Here is a 15,528-nt window from a genome sequence, read left to right on the forward strand (position 1 = left end):
CTATTCGCCGATCAGTTCAAGTTCTTCAATCAAAGCCTGGTGTCTGTACGCCAATCGACTATCGGGAACATTGGTCTGGGACTCGTCAGTCCTCCATAAGCAAACAAAGAGAGCATGACTAACCTTATTGATATCATTGCCCTCAACACCGGGAAGATACCAGCATTCACCTAGCCATTGGCGCTTGATTTCCATTTCGATCCCACTCTGCTTTACAGAGTTCCGAGCGAGCTCCGCCAGTGAAATCTGTGATAGCTTATACATCTAAAATGAAGGATGAGCATACTTTGAACAGTGTCTCATGTAACTAATCGAAACTTACATGTGTTGCGACGCTATACTCTTCCAGAAGGGGCTCTTTCGTGAAATGGAAATGTAAGGGTGAATCAGTACTCAAACTGACGTTCAGCCCGGTGTTGAAGAAATTGGGGAAAGGGTTTCGATCATGGGTTAAAAAAAGGCCATTATTGCAGAGAGGACTCATTGCAATTCCGATCTGTTTGAGGTAAAATAGGTACTGAAGGACTGGAGCTTTCCGTAATGTAATGCCATGGGAAATGGAATGGGCGGTCAAGTATGCAGACGCTAGATGATCAGTGTCACCAGCCTCTCCACAATGAGGTCGAAAGACGAAAGTATCTAATTCTCACTCAGTCAAATCTTTAAACAAGTAAATACGATTCACATACTGAAGCCTCTGAGACGTCGCCAATTGTTCAAGCTGGCCGTGTTCGCAAACATGTAGTAAGCCCTGAGCGCCATGCGTTAGTCAAGGCTTGATTTAGTGCGTGTCGGAGGCGCACCAGTAAGAGTATGGGGGTATTTGAGTGAAATTCCATTGGTACGGGAGAGGAAATTTGTGGTGAACCCGACGTTCAACTTTGGATTCATCATCTACGGAATCGAACCCAACCACTCGTTGTAGGAAAACGTGTAACTCCGGATGTGTCCTTGGATCTTTGGTGACCTCAAACAGAGGACGATACACATCTATGGATTATCAGCGTCAGCTTAAGTTACTCATAAAACAGAGGTTACACACTAATGATGATATCTTCAAAGGTCTCAATTAAACCGTTCGCCTTGTATACATCGTAGAGACGAGGAACTTGTATGAGCCATCGGACGTGGTGAGAAAAAAGCTTGTTGGTGACAACCCAATTCGCGAGTTTGTCCCATTCATCCAGTGAGCGTCCATATATGCTAATCCGCCATTCAACGTTCTATCCATGAATTAGAGACAGGGTCTTATAAACAGCCGCATGCGATTGAAGTACCTGATGTTTACTTTCCTCTAAGTCACTCATCACTTCTGGAGATCTCTCAGTCACTGAACGTTTATCGAAATCAGAAGCGTATACTTGCCTCGAGTTAATTCGGCTAGATATCTCCCTTTGATATAATTGTCTGTCTTCATAAAAATTTCACGCAGCAGCGTTTCTCCCATAGGATTAAACTTCAGGTTGAATTTATCAAAACGATGAAATGCGCCTTGATGTGCATGCATATCTAAAGTATCGATCGAGAGATCATATGCCGTCACCTTCAACGACTCGAAAACTTGTTCAAGCGTGAGTTCGTGGCCGTCACGGAAAGCAACCACATCCTAATGACAAATTTAGCGCACAGGAACAGTAAGCATGTAGACATACTTTTGGACATCGTTTTAACTTTGACTTAATGAACCGTAAGAGATGTTTCTGGTTCGTACTACCGGTGTGGTGGATATGAGTATCGACTTTCTGAAGGCTGTAGAAATCCCTGAAATCAAAGGTAAGCCAGAGTTATCCACCTAACGATGATAGTGAACGACCTTTGCGCTCCACGTCGTGCCTAAGAGGAAATTAGAATTAAAATTCAAGCGAAGAAGAAATAGATGACCTTCACGTCGGCTACTTCTTGACGTTCGTTCAACGTACTATATATCATAAATTTGCTCTGAAGGTATTTTAACCTCTGAAGTGCAAAATCCCGGGTGGCATCATCGGACATAACACCCAGAACATAATCGAAATCCTTGTAGTACTCCCCAACGCTAGGTATTTCGAAAGCAGGTTCCAGCGCTTCTATTTGTCGTATGAGCCCTTCAAAAGGAAAATAAGACCAAACCGAACAAACCTTCGCCTTCGACAGCACGAAAAACTTGGAAGACACCTTCGTGAAGTTTAAAAGTCCATGGATGTTCCCTCGGTATTTCACATTCTTCAAAATGAAACTCAGCATCCATCTCGTCTTCGTTGTAAAGATCATCATCGTCCTTCGGGCGTTGCCTCGTACAAATCGGAGGTTTCGGGTAGATCTTCCAAGGCTTGAGTTCTTGATGAAGATGATTCCGGTTGGGTGAAGCATCTCCGTCTAGCCTCATATCAGATATTCCTACGTTGAGGAAATCATTCCCTAGGATTACGCCATCATAATCCCTTGGGTCGTCGCCGAGCCGCTGTAGGGCTTTGCACATGTACTTATCGCGGAGTTGTAGACATTTTTGAAGGCCTTGAAGGAGTTTCACCTGCTCACAAGAGGGAGCCACTATCGACAAGTCAGCGAAATACGGATGATATTATTGCGAAGCAGACCTGAGCTGAGGAGACCTTCAGAAGTTTCAGCCGTTGGTGATCCATTTTCACAATGCAAGTCCTCCATCACAGAACGCTGCGTAAGATTAGCATCGCTCGATGTCACATCGAAATCCTGCCCATGCGACCAATACCATCTTTGAATTACAGCCGTCTACAGCTTGAAGATGAAGAACGCACGTATTCTCGACTCTTCTCCTGGTATACGAAGGAATCGTCGCTCGACTCTGGTGTCCTTGAAGAACTGGAACAAAGACTCGAGGGTATCTCCATCGTTGCATCGACCTGCGTACATACACGGGACTGTAAGTAAAAGATGACTTGGACGTCAGAGAAGTGGAAATGAGAATAACTTCTTAATTCTTCTCTGACTCATGACAAGGTCCGGCGCGTCGGATGATAAGCATCGTCATCAGGAACTCTAATGTTGAGATGTTTGTTTTCACACGATTTTCCACTCCTGTGTTAACTCGAGCACCTCGAAGTAAATGGCGTCGTTCTCGGATCCAACTTGGGCTCTCCTTGTCATAAAGTCGCTATCTCGACGATATGCACTTATGAAGAAGACTGTTCTTATAAAGAAATTATCCTCTGGTTCGAAGACAAGACACCGAGTTCTTGATGTACTACTAACCTTTCGAGCAAATTATGCAAAGTTGTCAGTTAACTGAGGTTGGGTAAATTTCAATGATTTAATTTGCCCACGAGTTCTACCTCAGGCTCATAATCGCTTCGAGAACCTCAGTGAGGGTAACATCGCATGTAGTGCAAACTGATGCAAAAGAATCGCCTGCTCGCTCGGCGTGTCGCCTTTGTATGAGAGGCGCATTGCTCAGGGTGTATAATATCGTGCAGAAGCTGGTATATACGGTTCGTGTAAGCATTAAAAATATAGTGATTGAAGAGCAACAGGGAAATTAGAGGGGTATGGAAATCCAGGTTGAAATACATGAAAACATAACGGGAATGGGAAATACAATTTCCAGCAGATTAATAGTACGGCCCCTGTTGATAATACGCGGGTGAGGGAGCACCTTTTGAGATGTTGATGCTATTTCCAGCTCCAGTAACACGGATGCTATTGTCTTCGGTATGAGAGTAGGCATTTCCCCCGGTATATTGTTTGATTGTGGTAGCGCCTGCGCCACCGCCCCCACCGGCGCCGTTTTCAACCAGGTGGTCGAGCTTTTTATTTGCGTTATCAACTCCTTGTCGCACTTCAATGTGACTTTGCACCTAGAGGAAAGTTGGTTCGAATTCCAGGCAATTTTATCAGCCAAAGGACTCACATTGAACAAGTCCAATGCCGTTTGAAGAGTCTCTTTACACTCTTTGATAACATCTCGATCAGCTTGACTATATAGAACTCGCTGCACAAGGACAAAACGTTTCCGCTCTTCTACGTGTTTCTTAACGGTCTTTTTGATATCTTCCATTGTACTATACGAATATGGCTAAGTGTTGCTCGACTCCTTTCTATGCAAGTTTGCAAACGTACCGCCGCATATCATTGCATTCCTTTTGTAAAGAGGTCATGTTGACTTGGCTGTTGGGTTGCTCAGCCGCATTCACCTTCTGGATGACCGTCGCCATGATCAGGCATGCCTTCTCTCCCAAACCCTGGAATTCCGCTTTATTCGATTTTACAGTCTGTGGACAACTATAAGGTTTAGGTTCTTCTTTGAAGAGTAAATGTGAAGCTTGCCTGAGCTAGCGCGAGGATAGAAAGGGCAGCCTCTGCAGCTGCGCCGACACCTGGCACTGAAACAAAGGAGCTAGCACACTTGAGTAGCGTCAAAGTCTGCACAGATACGAGCTCCGTTGCCGCCGCTATACAGGTCAGAACGGCTCCAGATATGAACCAAACGAATATTCACCTGCTTTGCCCATGGTAGTCGGGATCAAACAATAGTATGTGACATGGGTGGGACAATGGTTGTTATATAGCTTCCATGAGCAATCAAGGGTCCTTTAATCGGAACGCCTATAACAATCTGGGTAAATAGAAGAAGGTATGGCAGTGCGCCATGCTGTGTAGTATTGATGCATGCAGAATCAAGTGAACATGTGTTCATCACACAAACTTATGCTTGACTCAACGTGACCAGACGCTGATATCCGAACGCGCCAACACGGCTAGCTCAATGTCACCGTTCAAGTGCATATCCAATTTTTTTTGTTTGTTTTTGAATCAGAGTTTATTACGCGACGCTCGAACACAATCAGCGGTATACTAAATCTAGCATTGGAACAAATAACATCAGAGACGATAATGAAGAGTGCAAGATGTGCCCCAATTCTACCCTGGTTTTCTGGGCTGCAGTCGAATTATTGGAGGAATTATCGATAATCGCCGATTACTTTACTTCCCTCGTGCTGATCATAAGTCAGGCGGACTAGCAGTGGGGTGTACATGTCTGTACAAGGCTATGGCTATGTAAAACCATCGCGGCGCGCAGGACCAATCGATTAGGCCTAGGTCCTGTGCAGGAGAATAATGCGCGGTTGGAACGAGTGATGGATCAACGAGGCAGTAGTGAGGGGGCCACCGCGGTACGTTCGGAAAGTCCCGTCCGGTTCGGATTTTGGTTGCCACCTGTTCACAATAAGCCACGTGATTTATTGAATATATATATTGATTTTTCGTGACAAAGTAACGCTTTTGTGACAAGATATTCAATTTACATTCAATTTTCCACGTGGCTTATTGTGACTCCGCCATCCGGCCAGTCGGGTCCCGATGACCAGTGGTAGCATCATAGGCTCCTCCAAAAAAAAAACAAAAAACAAAAAAAAGTGACTCCGGCCAGTCCGGCCCAGTGCATGTTGCCTGTGGCTCAATCACATATTATATAAAAGCAACCCGGATGTATTGCGACAAGTTGCTACCGGTCTAGCCAAGGAGGTTGGACCATGGAATCGAGTGGTGTGTTCCTCTGATTCAACCTCTAGTATCTTCTCGTCACTTGATCCTGTTACGATTGCTTCATGGCTGTGCCGCCTCATGGAACCCAAGCTATTCATGATCAGGAGAAGCTCATCCGCTCACCGCCACATCTCTCAACTCCCATCGAGGAAAAATCAACATCCAAATCCAAATCCATCATGGTACAAACGAAGAGTCTCGCATTATAGAATAAAATTACCCAGAAATCAACTTTCCTTGAAATCGAAATCACCAGACTAGAAATATGAAACCCGCCAGTATCTTTCAACCTTTTCAACACAATATATTCAAACGCAGTCATTGAAGTAAACCGCAACCACGACGCGCCAAAAGCGAAGGAGCTGCTCTGGCTTCTCCCGGCAAGTTTTTCTCGCAGTTCTGAGGAAAAATATGACATAACGCCGATTCAGAAACCATTACTGTGAAAATAAAAACACAACGTTTTGGAGACATACTTGGCGTTGAGAAATAACCTGGGTCACCCTTCGTTTTCATGACGGTTTTAACACACACTGAACACTCAGAAGTAGGGTGCACGATGTTAGTTGCAATTGTTGCATTTCCCTGAGTGAACGACGAAATTTACTCTTCGCAAGGGCCCTCTCCATTGTTCCAGGGATATACATGAGTTTCTTAACGAGCCATCGGACCTAGAGACAATTCCTCCCTTATATGAAACTCTGATACAAACTGCTACGGAAATACTTACAGGTCACACACCCAGCAGAATGAACCTAGCCACCGACATCGGTCAGAAGAAACTGTTTATTTATCTTTTATTCTAGGAGACGCTAAGTATAGCAAGCTCGGCCGACTTGGTTCCCGTTTCAATAGAATAATATAGCAACACCGTCGCTTCAAGAATTTAGTCACTAAAATTGTGAACCAGGGGGCACTTGTGATGCATCCGCCCAACTCTTGGAATCCTTCTACCACTAGCTATCACCACACTGGCGAATCAACTCAGGAAGATTGATTGATTTAAGGAAAGAAGCCAAAACCAAATTCTAATTCTATACATTCTATGACAACATGACACTACACTTGTGTGTCCTACAAAACATATTAATCTTCAACAACATACATCGTAACAATTGACTTGATTTATGTTTAATACCATCAAATGCGGTAACGGAACCAGCCGGCTGCCTGCTGATTACTAGGCTGAATTTCGACGCCCAACTTTTTGGAAGCATACAACGGCCAAGAAGGATTCCTCAAGAGTTCCCTAGCCATGGTTATAACATCAGCCCGACCTTCTTTAAGGTATGTCTCTGCCTGTTCCGGTTCGGTGATCGCGCCCACGGCTGAGATAAGTAAGTTTGGTACAGCCTTCTTGATTTGTGCAGCGAATCCAGACTATGGGTAAAGGTTACTAGGTCAGCTAATGTAACGAACAATTTCTGCAATAACATACTTGGTATCCAGGTCCGACGGTAATCTTCTGCGCGGCCCACAATCCTCCACTACTGACATCAACGAGATCTACTCCGACCTCTTGAAGGCGTTTCGCCAACACGATACTCTGCTCAATACCCCATTGTAACCATTTCCCACTCTCATCCTTTTCAGGACCTTCGGCCCAATCGACGGCGGTAATGCGAATAAACAAAGGCTTATCAGCTGGCCAAGCTTCGCGGAGTCTTTGGGCGACCTCAATAGTAAGTCGCATTCGGTTCTCGAGAGAGCCGCCGTATTTGTCAGTACGAGTGTTAGAGAGAGGAGAAAGGAAGGTGTTCAAGAAGTAGCCGTGTGCCGCATGAATTTCGATGAAGTCAACTATCAAAACGGGATTTCAGCATGTAAGAGGGGAAAGATGAGCGTTGAGCTTACATCCTGCTTTTTCAGCGCGTTTGGCAGCAGCCACAAAGGCGTCTATGACTGTCTTAATGTATTCTTCGGTAGCCTCTTGTGGATCCGGATAAACTTCCGGGACGAAAGGAATCGCGCTGGCAGCGTAAACTGCGAAATAAAGTTTGTAAATACAAACCGGGATTGGATGGGCATATACGCTTACCTTGGTCGGGCCATCCCGCTTCTTCGCTGGTGAGAGCATGTTTTCCGTCTGGTTTGGTGACGAAAGGGGAAACAGTCGAAGCTTTCCTACCAGCATGGCCGATCTGTATACCGATTTTAGCGCCGTGCGCGTGTGCAAAGTCAACAATCCGTTTCAAGGGAGCAATTTGGCTATCTTTCCAAAGGCCCTGTGCAAATAGATTGTCAATATATGCGTCTACCAATGACAAACAGGAAGACCCATATAACTTACAGAGTCCTCGGGAGAGATTCTACCTTCTGGGACAACAGCTGTTGCTTCAATGACGATAGCTCCAACGCCATGAGTAGCATATGACTTTAATCAGAATCAGTCAAGCTTCCTGAACATGAAAGCTGGATATATGCTTACGCCGAGGTGAACAAGGTGATGATCAGTGGCGTGACCGTCGTCTGAGGAATATTGACACATGGGAGACTATGAAGAGAGACATATGGGTCAATCAATAAAATGTATCTTGCGCAATGCGATACTTACGAGCCAGATACGATTCCTGAACGTAACGCCTCTTATAGTGAGGGGTTTAAACAGGATGGGTGTTTCATTTTTCTGGGCACAAGAACAATGTCAAGAAAGAAATTGCAGCTGGTCATCGATACTCACGGAGCTGAGGACCGTGCCAATTTCAGGCTCGCACATGGGATAGAATTCGCGGGCGTTGGGAACACGTTTGACGAGAGACATTGTGAGAGACGAGATGTGGCAAGAGACAAGAGAAGACAGGTTCCGTACAAAAGAACGACAGGCCTTATATACCGAAACGCATCGCAATCAAGCTCATTCAATTGGTAAGCTAGACAGCCCAAAGGAAAGAGAGTTGCCCAGTATACGCTGCAGATGACCAAGGTCCAGACGCCAATCAGAACGTTCGATGAGTCACCAGCCGCGACGCTTGCACAATAGTCGTCAGAATTTGCACAAGAGACCAAATATGATGGTTGCCAACTTCTTGTGCATCCGCTGACAGTGAATTTGTGAAGTAGTGTCGAAGTTTTGTTAATAGTGACGAAAATGTGATGATCATTCATGAGTAACATGTATATCGTGAATTATGTAACATGTTACCTTTTCCCCCCATCTGGGGCTATTACTAACCCCAGGGTAAACCTAACCGTTCTGACGTCCCCTGATGATGAGCCAACGGTTTGGTCCTTCCAGTCGTATCTGGTAGATAATGATCACCCCGCTAAACGTGTGAGAGATTTCAAGAAACGACATGGTAAGAAATAAGTAGTCGCATAACAATTACCTGGTGAGGGAAAAGAAACATTCTTTTCATTTCGTAGTTATGCGATCGGAACCTTCCAGATGTACCATGGATAACTTCATGGTAAGCAAATTAACGTACTGTCAAGAAATGACAAGCTATCCTTCCTTATCTTACTGTCTTGCTTATCAACCTTCAACTACGCACACCATATTCGATTATAGATATCTCTTACCTGACGCCGATGAGATGTAAAAAGTATGATAACCGGGACAAAGACATTCAGATAACCTCGGAATCTCAGCTATCGCCTTATTGTAGTCAGTCGACGTCTATCGTAAAATATTTTCTTCAAAGAAACTTCCTTCACGGCACCATGAGGGCTTGTCTTGGGGCTTGTAGTCATCTGGGAATCCTCAAGGATGTGTCACACGTTCGATTGAAAGCCCTAGACCCGATGCTATTAATAGTGGTCGATCTAAGGAAACACAGCCACCACATCCGCACCCGATCAAACCGGAGATGGCCTGTGTTGTCTCGTACGGCGACCCTTTGACTTTTTCGTTCCCGATAAGTTATGCATGTGGAGTGTACATCTGAGTTTTTTTGTTTTGTTTTTGAGATGATATTGATCGGCCGCCGGCAACACTAGATGAAGTTTCTGCCGCACGCATTGTACCGTTCTAGGGCTCCGATCAAGAATGTTCCTTGCCTGCGGATAAGCCATATCAAAGTAGAAAAAAAAAAGTGCGCAGCGTGATTGATTACAATGTCGCAAGTCGTATCAAACCCAACGCACTGTCTGAAACTCACTATCGTAAATTAGAATTGTAATTTCATTTGTCTAAGTTATGTTATTAAACAACGTATGTGTCGACTCTCTAGATTTCGAATAATGAATGATAAAATAGGATGGCACATGTAAAGGGAGCCATGCGGGGGCTAGGTGCTGCTTTCAAAGAAATTGATCAAGAGAGGCTTCAACGACAGGAGGAGTGGATTGAAAAGGAACGAAAGGGATCGGCACAGTGAAAGGAGTACAAGCGCAGCCGCCACTCGTACAGATGAGCGGGATGAATACAAAGTATGAAGTAGAAGAGGGGAAAGAAAATGAATACCACTACCCATGTAACATCAAATTTCATTGGCGCGAACGGTAGTTTCCATATTTTCAGGTGTGTCAACTTCTACGCAGTGTTCAATATTGATTGTTACCTTGAAGAAAGAAATCGAAATTAACGTTTGTCCGCAAAATACATGCAAATCGTGTCTTCGTACCTTTGGAGAACGAATTGGTGGGAATATGTTACCAGAAGAATCATTTGACTGCAACTTTAACGGGTTATAGCATTGTACTTGCCATCAAACAGTAAATAACTCACGGTAATACGACTTTTGCGTCTCGAGTCTTGTAGGCTCAATCTTGTCGGGAGGTCTCCGCTACGGCTTCGGCGACTAGTTGACTGTCCACGACGAAGATTTCGGCGAGTATTCAGTCTAGTAATATGATCAGTCGTGTCTTCAATCCTGAGGAAACAATCAAACTTACGTTACAAGTATTGAATTCGCATAAACTACAAAATAAGCATGGGGATAGACAAGTCAGCATGGAAGAGAGCGAGAGACGTATGAGAATCGAAAGCTCACGCTTCCCAATCACAAAATGTAGAGCCATAAATATCAGGTTTTGCGACATCGTCAGCCACTGGTTTCCGTGAATGAATTAGCACCACACATCATCAAGAAATAAACAAAGTCACGTACACAGAGCATCGCTACCACCGTTCCAGCTCTAGTTCGATATCCAAATGCGTGAGCAATGCAACCATCAGAGAGATGGCATAACCTACGCCGTAAGGAAACCCGTTTCAAACGCATAAAGAATCAATGCGTCAATGATCGCGTTCAAACTGTATTCAGAACGTAAGTAAGCCGGATATTACGCAAAATCAATATACTAACTTGAAATCGTTCGTCCTGACGGTTTTAAGGAGGAAAAATAGAAATCCTGCAATTAAAATGTCCGCCACTGTCGAGAGGGCAAGCCCAAGGGTGAACAACCACTGTAAAGGAAGGTAAGGAGCAGTATCCCCTGTCCCCGACTCTAACTCACATAGAACTTGCTCCGGAATAGAGTGAAATGGTCATTTACCACCCTGTACGAGTTAATCCAGGCGTCAGTGTTGTTTTTCAAGGTATGAAACATTGACTAACATCGCAGCAGTCGTCCCTGATAACGAAAAATGTTATCACGGTCCAGAAGAGTCAGATAGACTAAGGGTCTTACCGCTTGCAGATATGAGACGACAGAGGGCGATGAGACCCTGCGTTTGATTTGATTGATTAGGACGTTAACATATAATCAAATGAGAAGTAGAATGTACGTACGATGGGGATAGTAAGAAACAGGTTTTTATGGCTCACTAAATGACGGTTAAACTAACTGCACGGCTTGACAGGTATTGCAGCTTACGCCTGTAGATACGAAAACAAAAGAAGCTGGTGGAACGTCAGTCAAAATATTATATGAGCAATTAACTCGTCAACATACCAATGGACGACGAATGTGAGGATACCCTACGCAAACATCAATACACGAAGCTTGACTCGTTGATTTGGAGCACGAACCGTGACTGCAACGGTGGCCTTGAAAACGAAGAGGTTCAATAGCGGGTATATCTCCAAAAGAGCACACATACAGAAATAGCCCTGTGCGGAGTTAATGGTTTGCTATCAAAAACGTGGGCAGGGAACATACCAGGGTATGGAGTCAATACGTTCTAGTCGTCCAAAGTTCTCTATGAGATAAATCCATAGGCCAGCCCAAATAAGGGCCGTATGTAGTGCGTCCAAGGTCCTAATAAAGTTTGTATCGAAGCGCAGGCGACGAGCATGAGCCTCACCATATGCCAAGAACCTAAGAAGAGGATAAGGAAATGAAAAATCGGGCCGCTGGGTAAAAACACTGACCAAACCCTTGGTGTGAACAGGGTCACGGGGGTACAGCTTGAAATATATGACGACCTGGAGCAAGACAAGTCCACTGAGGCTATCGGCGCAGAATGAGGATATAAATGGAAGGCAAAAACAGACGACACATACATTGATGCATACAGACCTCCCAGAAGCAGCGCACCGTAGGTTAGAGAAATCGAGGTACTAGCCATGGTGTAGTATGTTCGAATCGAGGGTGAAAGGGAACAGGGGTCCACCAAGACACGCGAAAGCAAGGAAAGGCGACTTAAGTATGCATGAACTAAAAATAGATAGCCCTTCGGCTCACTAAAAGTTTTATTACCTGTGAGAGAAACAAGCTTAGACTGTCTAAACCGTTGCATGCTCCTCTCCACCCCTGAGTGTTCAGACGTGTATATGAGTGTATTGTCCAATGTCCACGGCTGCTCTCAAAAACCCGGCTGTGTAAACATTGTGAATGGCCACCGCATTTGCAGAAGTCGTTCTCTGATGGATATCGATCACTAGGGAAAGTCTTGATGGCCGATCAGAGCCAGCGCGGTATCTCGACATCGCGAAATGTATTAAAAGCCATGTCGTTATTCCGCTATTCCATTATCGGAGTCGTGCCCGAGCCGTCTTCAAATCAGTCCAAACCTATGTGTATGCACTGGAGCAACCGCCAGTCAAGTGTTCCACGCAACTAAGTATTTTCATCATATCACCTCGGAATAATAGTGATCGAGTCGCCTGACAAATGTTTAGAAATCTCTCTTTTATTCTCACGAATAAATTCCAAACATCATCGGTCAAATTAAACCTATGTGCCAAGCAACCGAGCAACCCAAGAAGGAGTAGCCAAATTCTTCGCAGTATTAACGTCTTAAGACAGCAGACTTGAATAATGCGCACCACTTTTCCGCACCTAAGGCCGCAGAATTTGAGACTAGAAGCCTGATATTAAGATCAGCCCGTAAAAGTGCCGCTTACGTCAGCCACATCTTGGCCTTGTCCACAATCACCGAACAGCAAAATCTCCACCATGGCCTCGCAAACCCCAGTTTTTGTGATGAGTATGTTTTGAACATCTTATGTTGTGTACCATATCAATTCTGTTGTCCAGACACCGCCCCTGAACGCCAATCGGGGCGCAAAGCGCAGGTTTCGAATATCACCGCAGCGAAAGTGTGTGATGTTTTTAATTCTATCGTTTGACTTGTTAACGTCAAAGAAGACAGTAGCAGACGTGATAAGAACCTGTCTTGGCCCCAAAGCTATGCTCAAAATGATCTTGGATCCGATGGGCGGTATACTGTGCGTGCTTGCAAAACCGAAGCACCATCATAATCTGAATTTTTCGTTTTCAGACTTACCAATGACGGAAATGCCATTCTGCGTGAAATCGACGTGGCGCACCCTGCTGCAAAAAACATGATTGAACTTTCCCGCACGCAGGATGAGGAGTGCGGTGACGGCACGACGAGCGTTATCATCCTTGGTGCGTCGCTTCATTTGATCCGATAAGCTGGTTTTCACCGACACTGACTGGCGTGGTCTAGCTGGCGAAATTCTCGCACAATCATTATCCCAACTCGAACGTGACATCCATCCCGTCGTTATCATCTCTGCTTACAACAAAGCACTAAAAGAAGCCCTTGAAATCGTCAAACGGATATCCGTTCCCATTGATGTTAATGACGATGAACAGATGCTTAAGCTCATCAAAACCTCAATTGGAACCAAATTCGTCGTAAGATGGTCGGATCTGATGTGCAAACTCGCATTACAGGCTGTTCGAACAGTCGCCCAGGAGGAAGGTTCGATGAAAACAGTTGACATCAAACGATACGCGCGGGTGGAAAAAATTCCTGGCGGAGAAATCGAGCAAAGTTGTGTTCTAGATGGTGTGATGCTGAACAAGGATATCACGCATCCGAACATGCGTCGTCGTATCAAAAATCCTCGTATCGTCCTTCTTGATTGTCCGTTGGAATACAAAAAGGGCGAGTCACAGACAAACATGGAGTTTTCCAAGGAGACCGACTGGGAACGAGCACAAGCGTTGGAGGAAGAACAAGTCAAGGCGCAATGCCTCAAAATAATTGAATTCAAGCCCGATATTGTCTTCACGGAGAAGGGAGTTTCTGGTGCGTTCACTATAATGCTCGAAAATCTTAACACTCATTGTGTAATACCAAATGCTTAGACCTTGCCCAACACGTATTTGTTCAACACAATGTCACAGCTATTCGTCGTGTTCGCAAGTCAGACAACAACCGTATCGCTCTTGCCGTTGGTGCCACGATTGTCAATCGAGTCGAAGATCTTCGCGATTCTGATATCGGCACAAAATGTGGTTTGTTCAACATCGAAAAGATCGGTGATGAGTAAGTAGTCTTCCACAATATTAGAATGAAACTCGAAATTGATGAATTTCTTACAACAGATATTTCACTTTCCTCACCGAGTGCAAGACACCAAAAGCCTGCACTATTCTTCTTCGAGGACCGTCAAAAGATATCTTGAATGAGATTGATCGAAACTTGGCGGATGCCATGTCGGTTGCACGAAATGTCGTGTTCGATCCTACACTGATACCCGGTGGTGGTGCCACGGAAATGGCTATCAGCGTCGGGCTTCATGCGAAGGCTCGGACGATTGTGGGAGTTGAAGGATGGCCTTATAGAGCAGTGGCAGACGCCATGGAAGTCATCCCGAGGACATTGGTACAAAACAGCGGGGGTAACGCGATTAGGGTCCTCACTGAGCTTCGTGTTCGTTGTCAATCCATTCTCGCTTACGTCAATTGACCTTTTTTTGTACTTTCCAGGCTAAACATGCAAATGGAGAGCATTCGTGGGGAGTCAATGGTGATACAGGAAAGATCGTGGATATGAAGGAATATGGGCTGTATGAATCTACTAGTGTGAAGATTCAAACGTTAAAAACTGCAATCGAGGTACGCCATATTCGTACGATTGACACCTGACAATAATTGTTTTGCATAAAGGCTGCTCGCATGTTGCTCCGCGTGGATGACGTTGTTCAAGCTGTAAGGAAGGATCGTGAACAGGGTGGTGGTGGTGGTGGTCCTGCGATGGAACAAGGTGATGAAATGATGATGGAGCAATAGAAAGAGAGTACTACGTCCACCTTCGAGAGCTGCATTATAAGACTAAAACGTCCATCGTGCCATTGTGTTATCTGGTCAATGTTGAAACTTTCATTTGCAATTAAATGTGTGCCCCTTGTGGAGGCTGTCGGTGCGTTTCAAGCTCCTCAATCTAGAAATGTATTTCTTTCATAAATTTGGACGCCTTCGGAGCTTTGGAGTCGTGAGTCTCAGGGGGCTTGATGCTTAGGCCGTGCTTGTATGATCTTGTATAGCGAATGGTCATGACTGAGCTGGTGAGCACATCTCCATGTGGAGTAGCCACTACCTGTGGATTGTGGGTGTCCGCGGTGGCTATCAATGGCCTCCGGCTAATGATAGTGATGGGCTCCGAACCCGAGATACCCTCAGTATTTTCTTGGGCGCTCCAAATGAATTTAGCCCATCTTTGTCTGATAATCCGCCCGCGTAGGATATTCAATATTTTTTCATTCAAAACTTCATCGGTTTGGTTAGCTCAAGTATGCATTATTGTCCAACGTCAATTAACGATTTGTCTATCTGAAAACGTCAAGGTATCAGGCTACCGGTACAAACGTGTTAGAACAAAGCCAAGTGACGTGTACGCCTCTGCATTCCTGGTCAGCACTGTATATTTACTAGCTGTCGTTGTCA

The 15,528-nt window shown here is 44.9% G+C and overlaps 5 protein-coding genes across 5 annotated transcripts; 1 reads left to right on the forward strand and 4 right to left on the reverse strand.

Annotated features, from left to right (window-relative positions):
• On the reverse strand, window positions 1-2,227 carry AGABI2DRAFT_60662 (hypothetical protein; the record flags this gene model as incomplete). The annotated part of the gene is made up of 12 exons (XM_006453718.1): window positions 1-75; window positions 124-264; window positions 323-639; window positions 690-751; window positions 804-990; window positions 1,043-1,223; window positions 1,278-1,320; window positions 1,362-1,606; window positions 1,653-1,761; window positions 1,811-1,833; window positions 1,888-2,066; window positions 2,119-2,227. 12 exons carry the CDS (start codon window positions 2,225-2,227, stop codon window positions 1-3), a joined length of 1,671 nt encoding a protein of 556 aa, XP_006453781.1.
• Window positions 2,228-3,383: 1,156 nt separating this feature from the next.
• On the reverse strand, window positions 3,384-4,487 carry AGABI2DRAFT_189149 (hypothetical protein). Its single transcript, XM_006453719.1, has 5 exons — window positions 4,454-4,487; window positions 4,282-4,406; window positions 4,075-4,226; window positions 3,866-4,016; window positions 3,384-3,812 (listed from the first exon to the last, which is right to left on the reverse strand). The coding sequence occupies exons 1-5, from the start codon at window positions 4,464-4,466 to the stop codon at window positions 3,567-3,569; spliced, it is 687 nt and encodes a 228-aa protein (XP_006453782.1). The 5' UTR covers window positions 4,467-4,487; the 3' UTR covers window positions 3,384-3,566.
• A 2,155-nt stretch (window positions 4,488-6,642) lies between these two features.
• AGABI2DRAFT_62224 (hypothetical protein) lies at window positions 6,643-8,263 on the reverse strand (the record flags this gene model as incomplete). Its single annotated transcript, XM_006453720.1, has 8 exons — window positions 6,643-6,882; window positions 6,941-7,302; window positions 7,357-7,485; window positions 7,541-7,727; window positions 7,793-7,876; window positions 7,931-7,996; window positions 8,057-8,128; window positions 8,195-8,263. The coding sequence occupies 8 exons, from the start codon at window positions 8,261-8,263 to the stop codon at window positions 6,643-6,645; spliced, it is 1,209 nt and encodes a 402-aa protein (XP_006453783.1).
• Window positions 8,264-9,874: 1,611 nt separating this feature from the next.
• AGABI2DRAFT_181830 (hypothetical protein) lies at window positions 9,875-11,983 on the reverse strand. The gene is made up of 20 exons (XM_006453721.1): window positions 11,889-11,983; window positions 11,757-11,835; window positions 11,690-11,703; window positions 11,545-11,643; window positions 11,486-11,495; window positions 11,415-11,432; window positions 11,338-11,363; window positions 11,260-11,285; window positions 11,175-11,209; window positions 11,074-11,110; window positions 11,001-11,016; window positions 10,900-10,942; window positions 10,749-10,849; window positions 10,637-10,696; window positions 10,551-10,578; window positions 10,434-10,491; window positions 10,336-10,360; window positions 10,169-10,283; window positions 10,065-10,118; window positions 9,875-10,001 (listed from the first exon to the last, which is right to left on the reverse strand). Exons 1-20 carry the CDS (start codon window positions 11,951-11,953, stop codon window positions 9,921-9,923), a joined length of 990 nt encoding a protein of 329 aa, XP_006453784.1. The 5' UTR covers window positions 11,954-11,983; the 3' UTR covers window positions 9,875-9,920.
• A 743-nt stretch (window positions 11,984-12,726) lies between these two features.
• On the forward strand, window positions 12,727-15,027 carry AGABI2DRAFT_189151 (hypothetical protein). The gene is made up of 9 exons (XM_006453722.1): window positions 12,727-12,814; window positions 12,865-12,926; window positions 12,976-13,055; window positions 13,109-13,239; window positions 13,301-13,888; window positions 13,948-14,128; window positions 14,188-14,515; window positions 14,572-14,700; window positions 14,752-15,027. Exons 1-9 carry the CDS (start codon window positions 12,784-12,786, stop codon window positions 14,872-14,874), a joined length of 1,653 nt encoding a protein of 550 aa, XP_006453785.1. The 5' UTR covers window positions 12,727-12,783; the 3' UTR covers window positions 14,875-15,027.
• The last annotated feature ends 501 nt before the right edge of the window (window positions 15,028-15,528 follow it).

The sequence above is a fragment of the Agaricus bisporus genome, assembly GCF_000300575.1.
Source record: "Agaricus bisporus var. bisporus H97 unplaced genomic scaffold AGABI2scaffold_1, whole genome shotgun sequence".
In the NCBI taxonomy this organism is placed as follows: Eukaryota; Fungi; Basidiomycota; class Agaricomycetes; order Agaricales; family Agaricaceae; genus Agaricus; species Agaricus bisporus.

Bases quoted from the DNA above. Each gene is read 5' to 3' on its own strand.
- AGABI2DRAFT_189149 (XM_006453719.1), bottom strand. The intron at 4,227-4,281 runs GCAAGCTTCACA...AGTTGTCCACAG, and splicing joins CTATCCTCGCGCTAGCTCAG to ACTGTAAAATCGAATAAAGC. The intron at 4,017-4,074 runs GTACGTTTGCAA...ATATTCGTATAG, and splicing joins GAATGCAATGATATGCGGCG to TACAATGGAAGATATCAAAA.
- AGABI2DRAFT_181830 (XM_006453721.1), bottom strand. From the start codon at position 11,953: ATGGCTAGTACCTCGATTTCTCTAACCTACGGTGCGCTGCTTCTGGGA. The intron at 10,697-10,748 runs GTTAGTATATTG...TTCTGAATACAG, and splicing joins GTCAGGACGAACGATTTCAA to TTTGAACGCGATCATTGACG. The intron at 10,119-10,168 runs GTGAGTTATTTA...AACCCGTTAAAG, and splicing joins GACGCAAAAGTCGTATTACC to TTGCAGTCAAATGATTCTTC.
- AGABI2DRAFT_189151 (XM_006453722.1), top strand. From the start codon at position 12,784: ATGGCCTCGCAAACCCCAGTTTTTGTGATGA. The intron at 13,240-13,300 runs GTGCGTCGCTTC...GGCGTGGTCTAG, and splicing joins GACGAGCGTTATCATCCTTG to CTGGCGAAATTCTCGCACAA. The intron at 14,129-14,187 runs GTAAGTAGTCTT...TTCTTACAACAG, and splicing joins ATCGAAAAGATCGGTGATGA to ATATTTCACTTTCCTCACCG.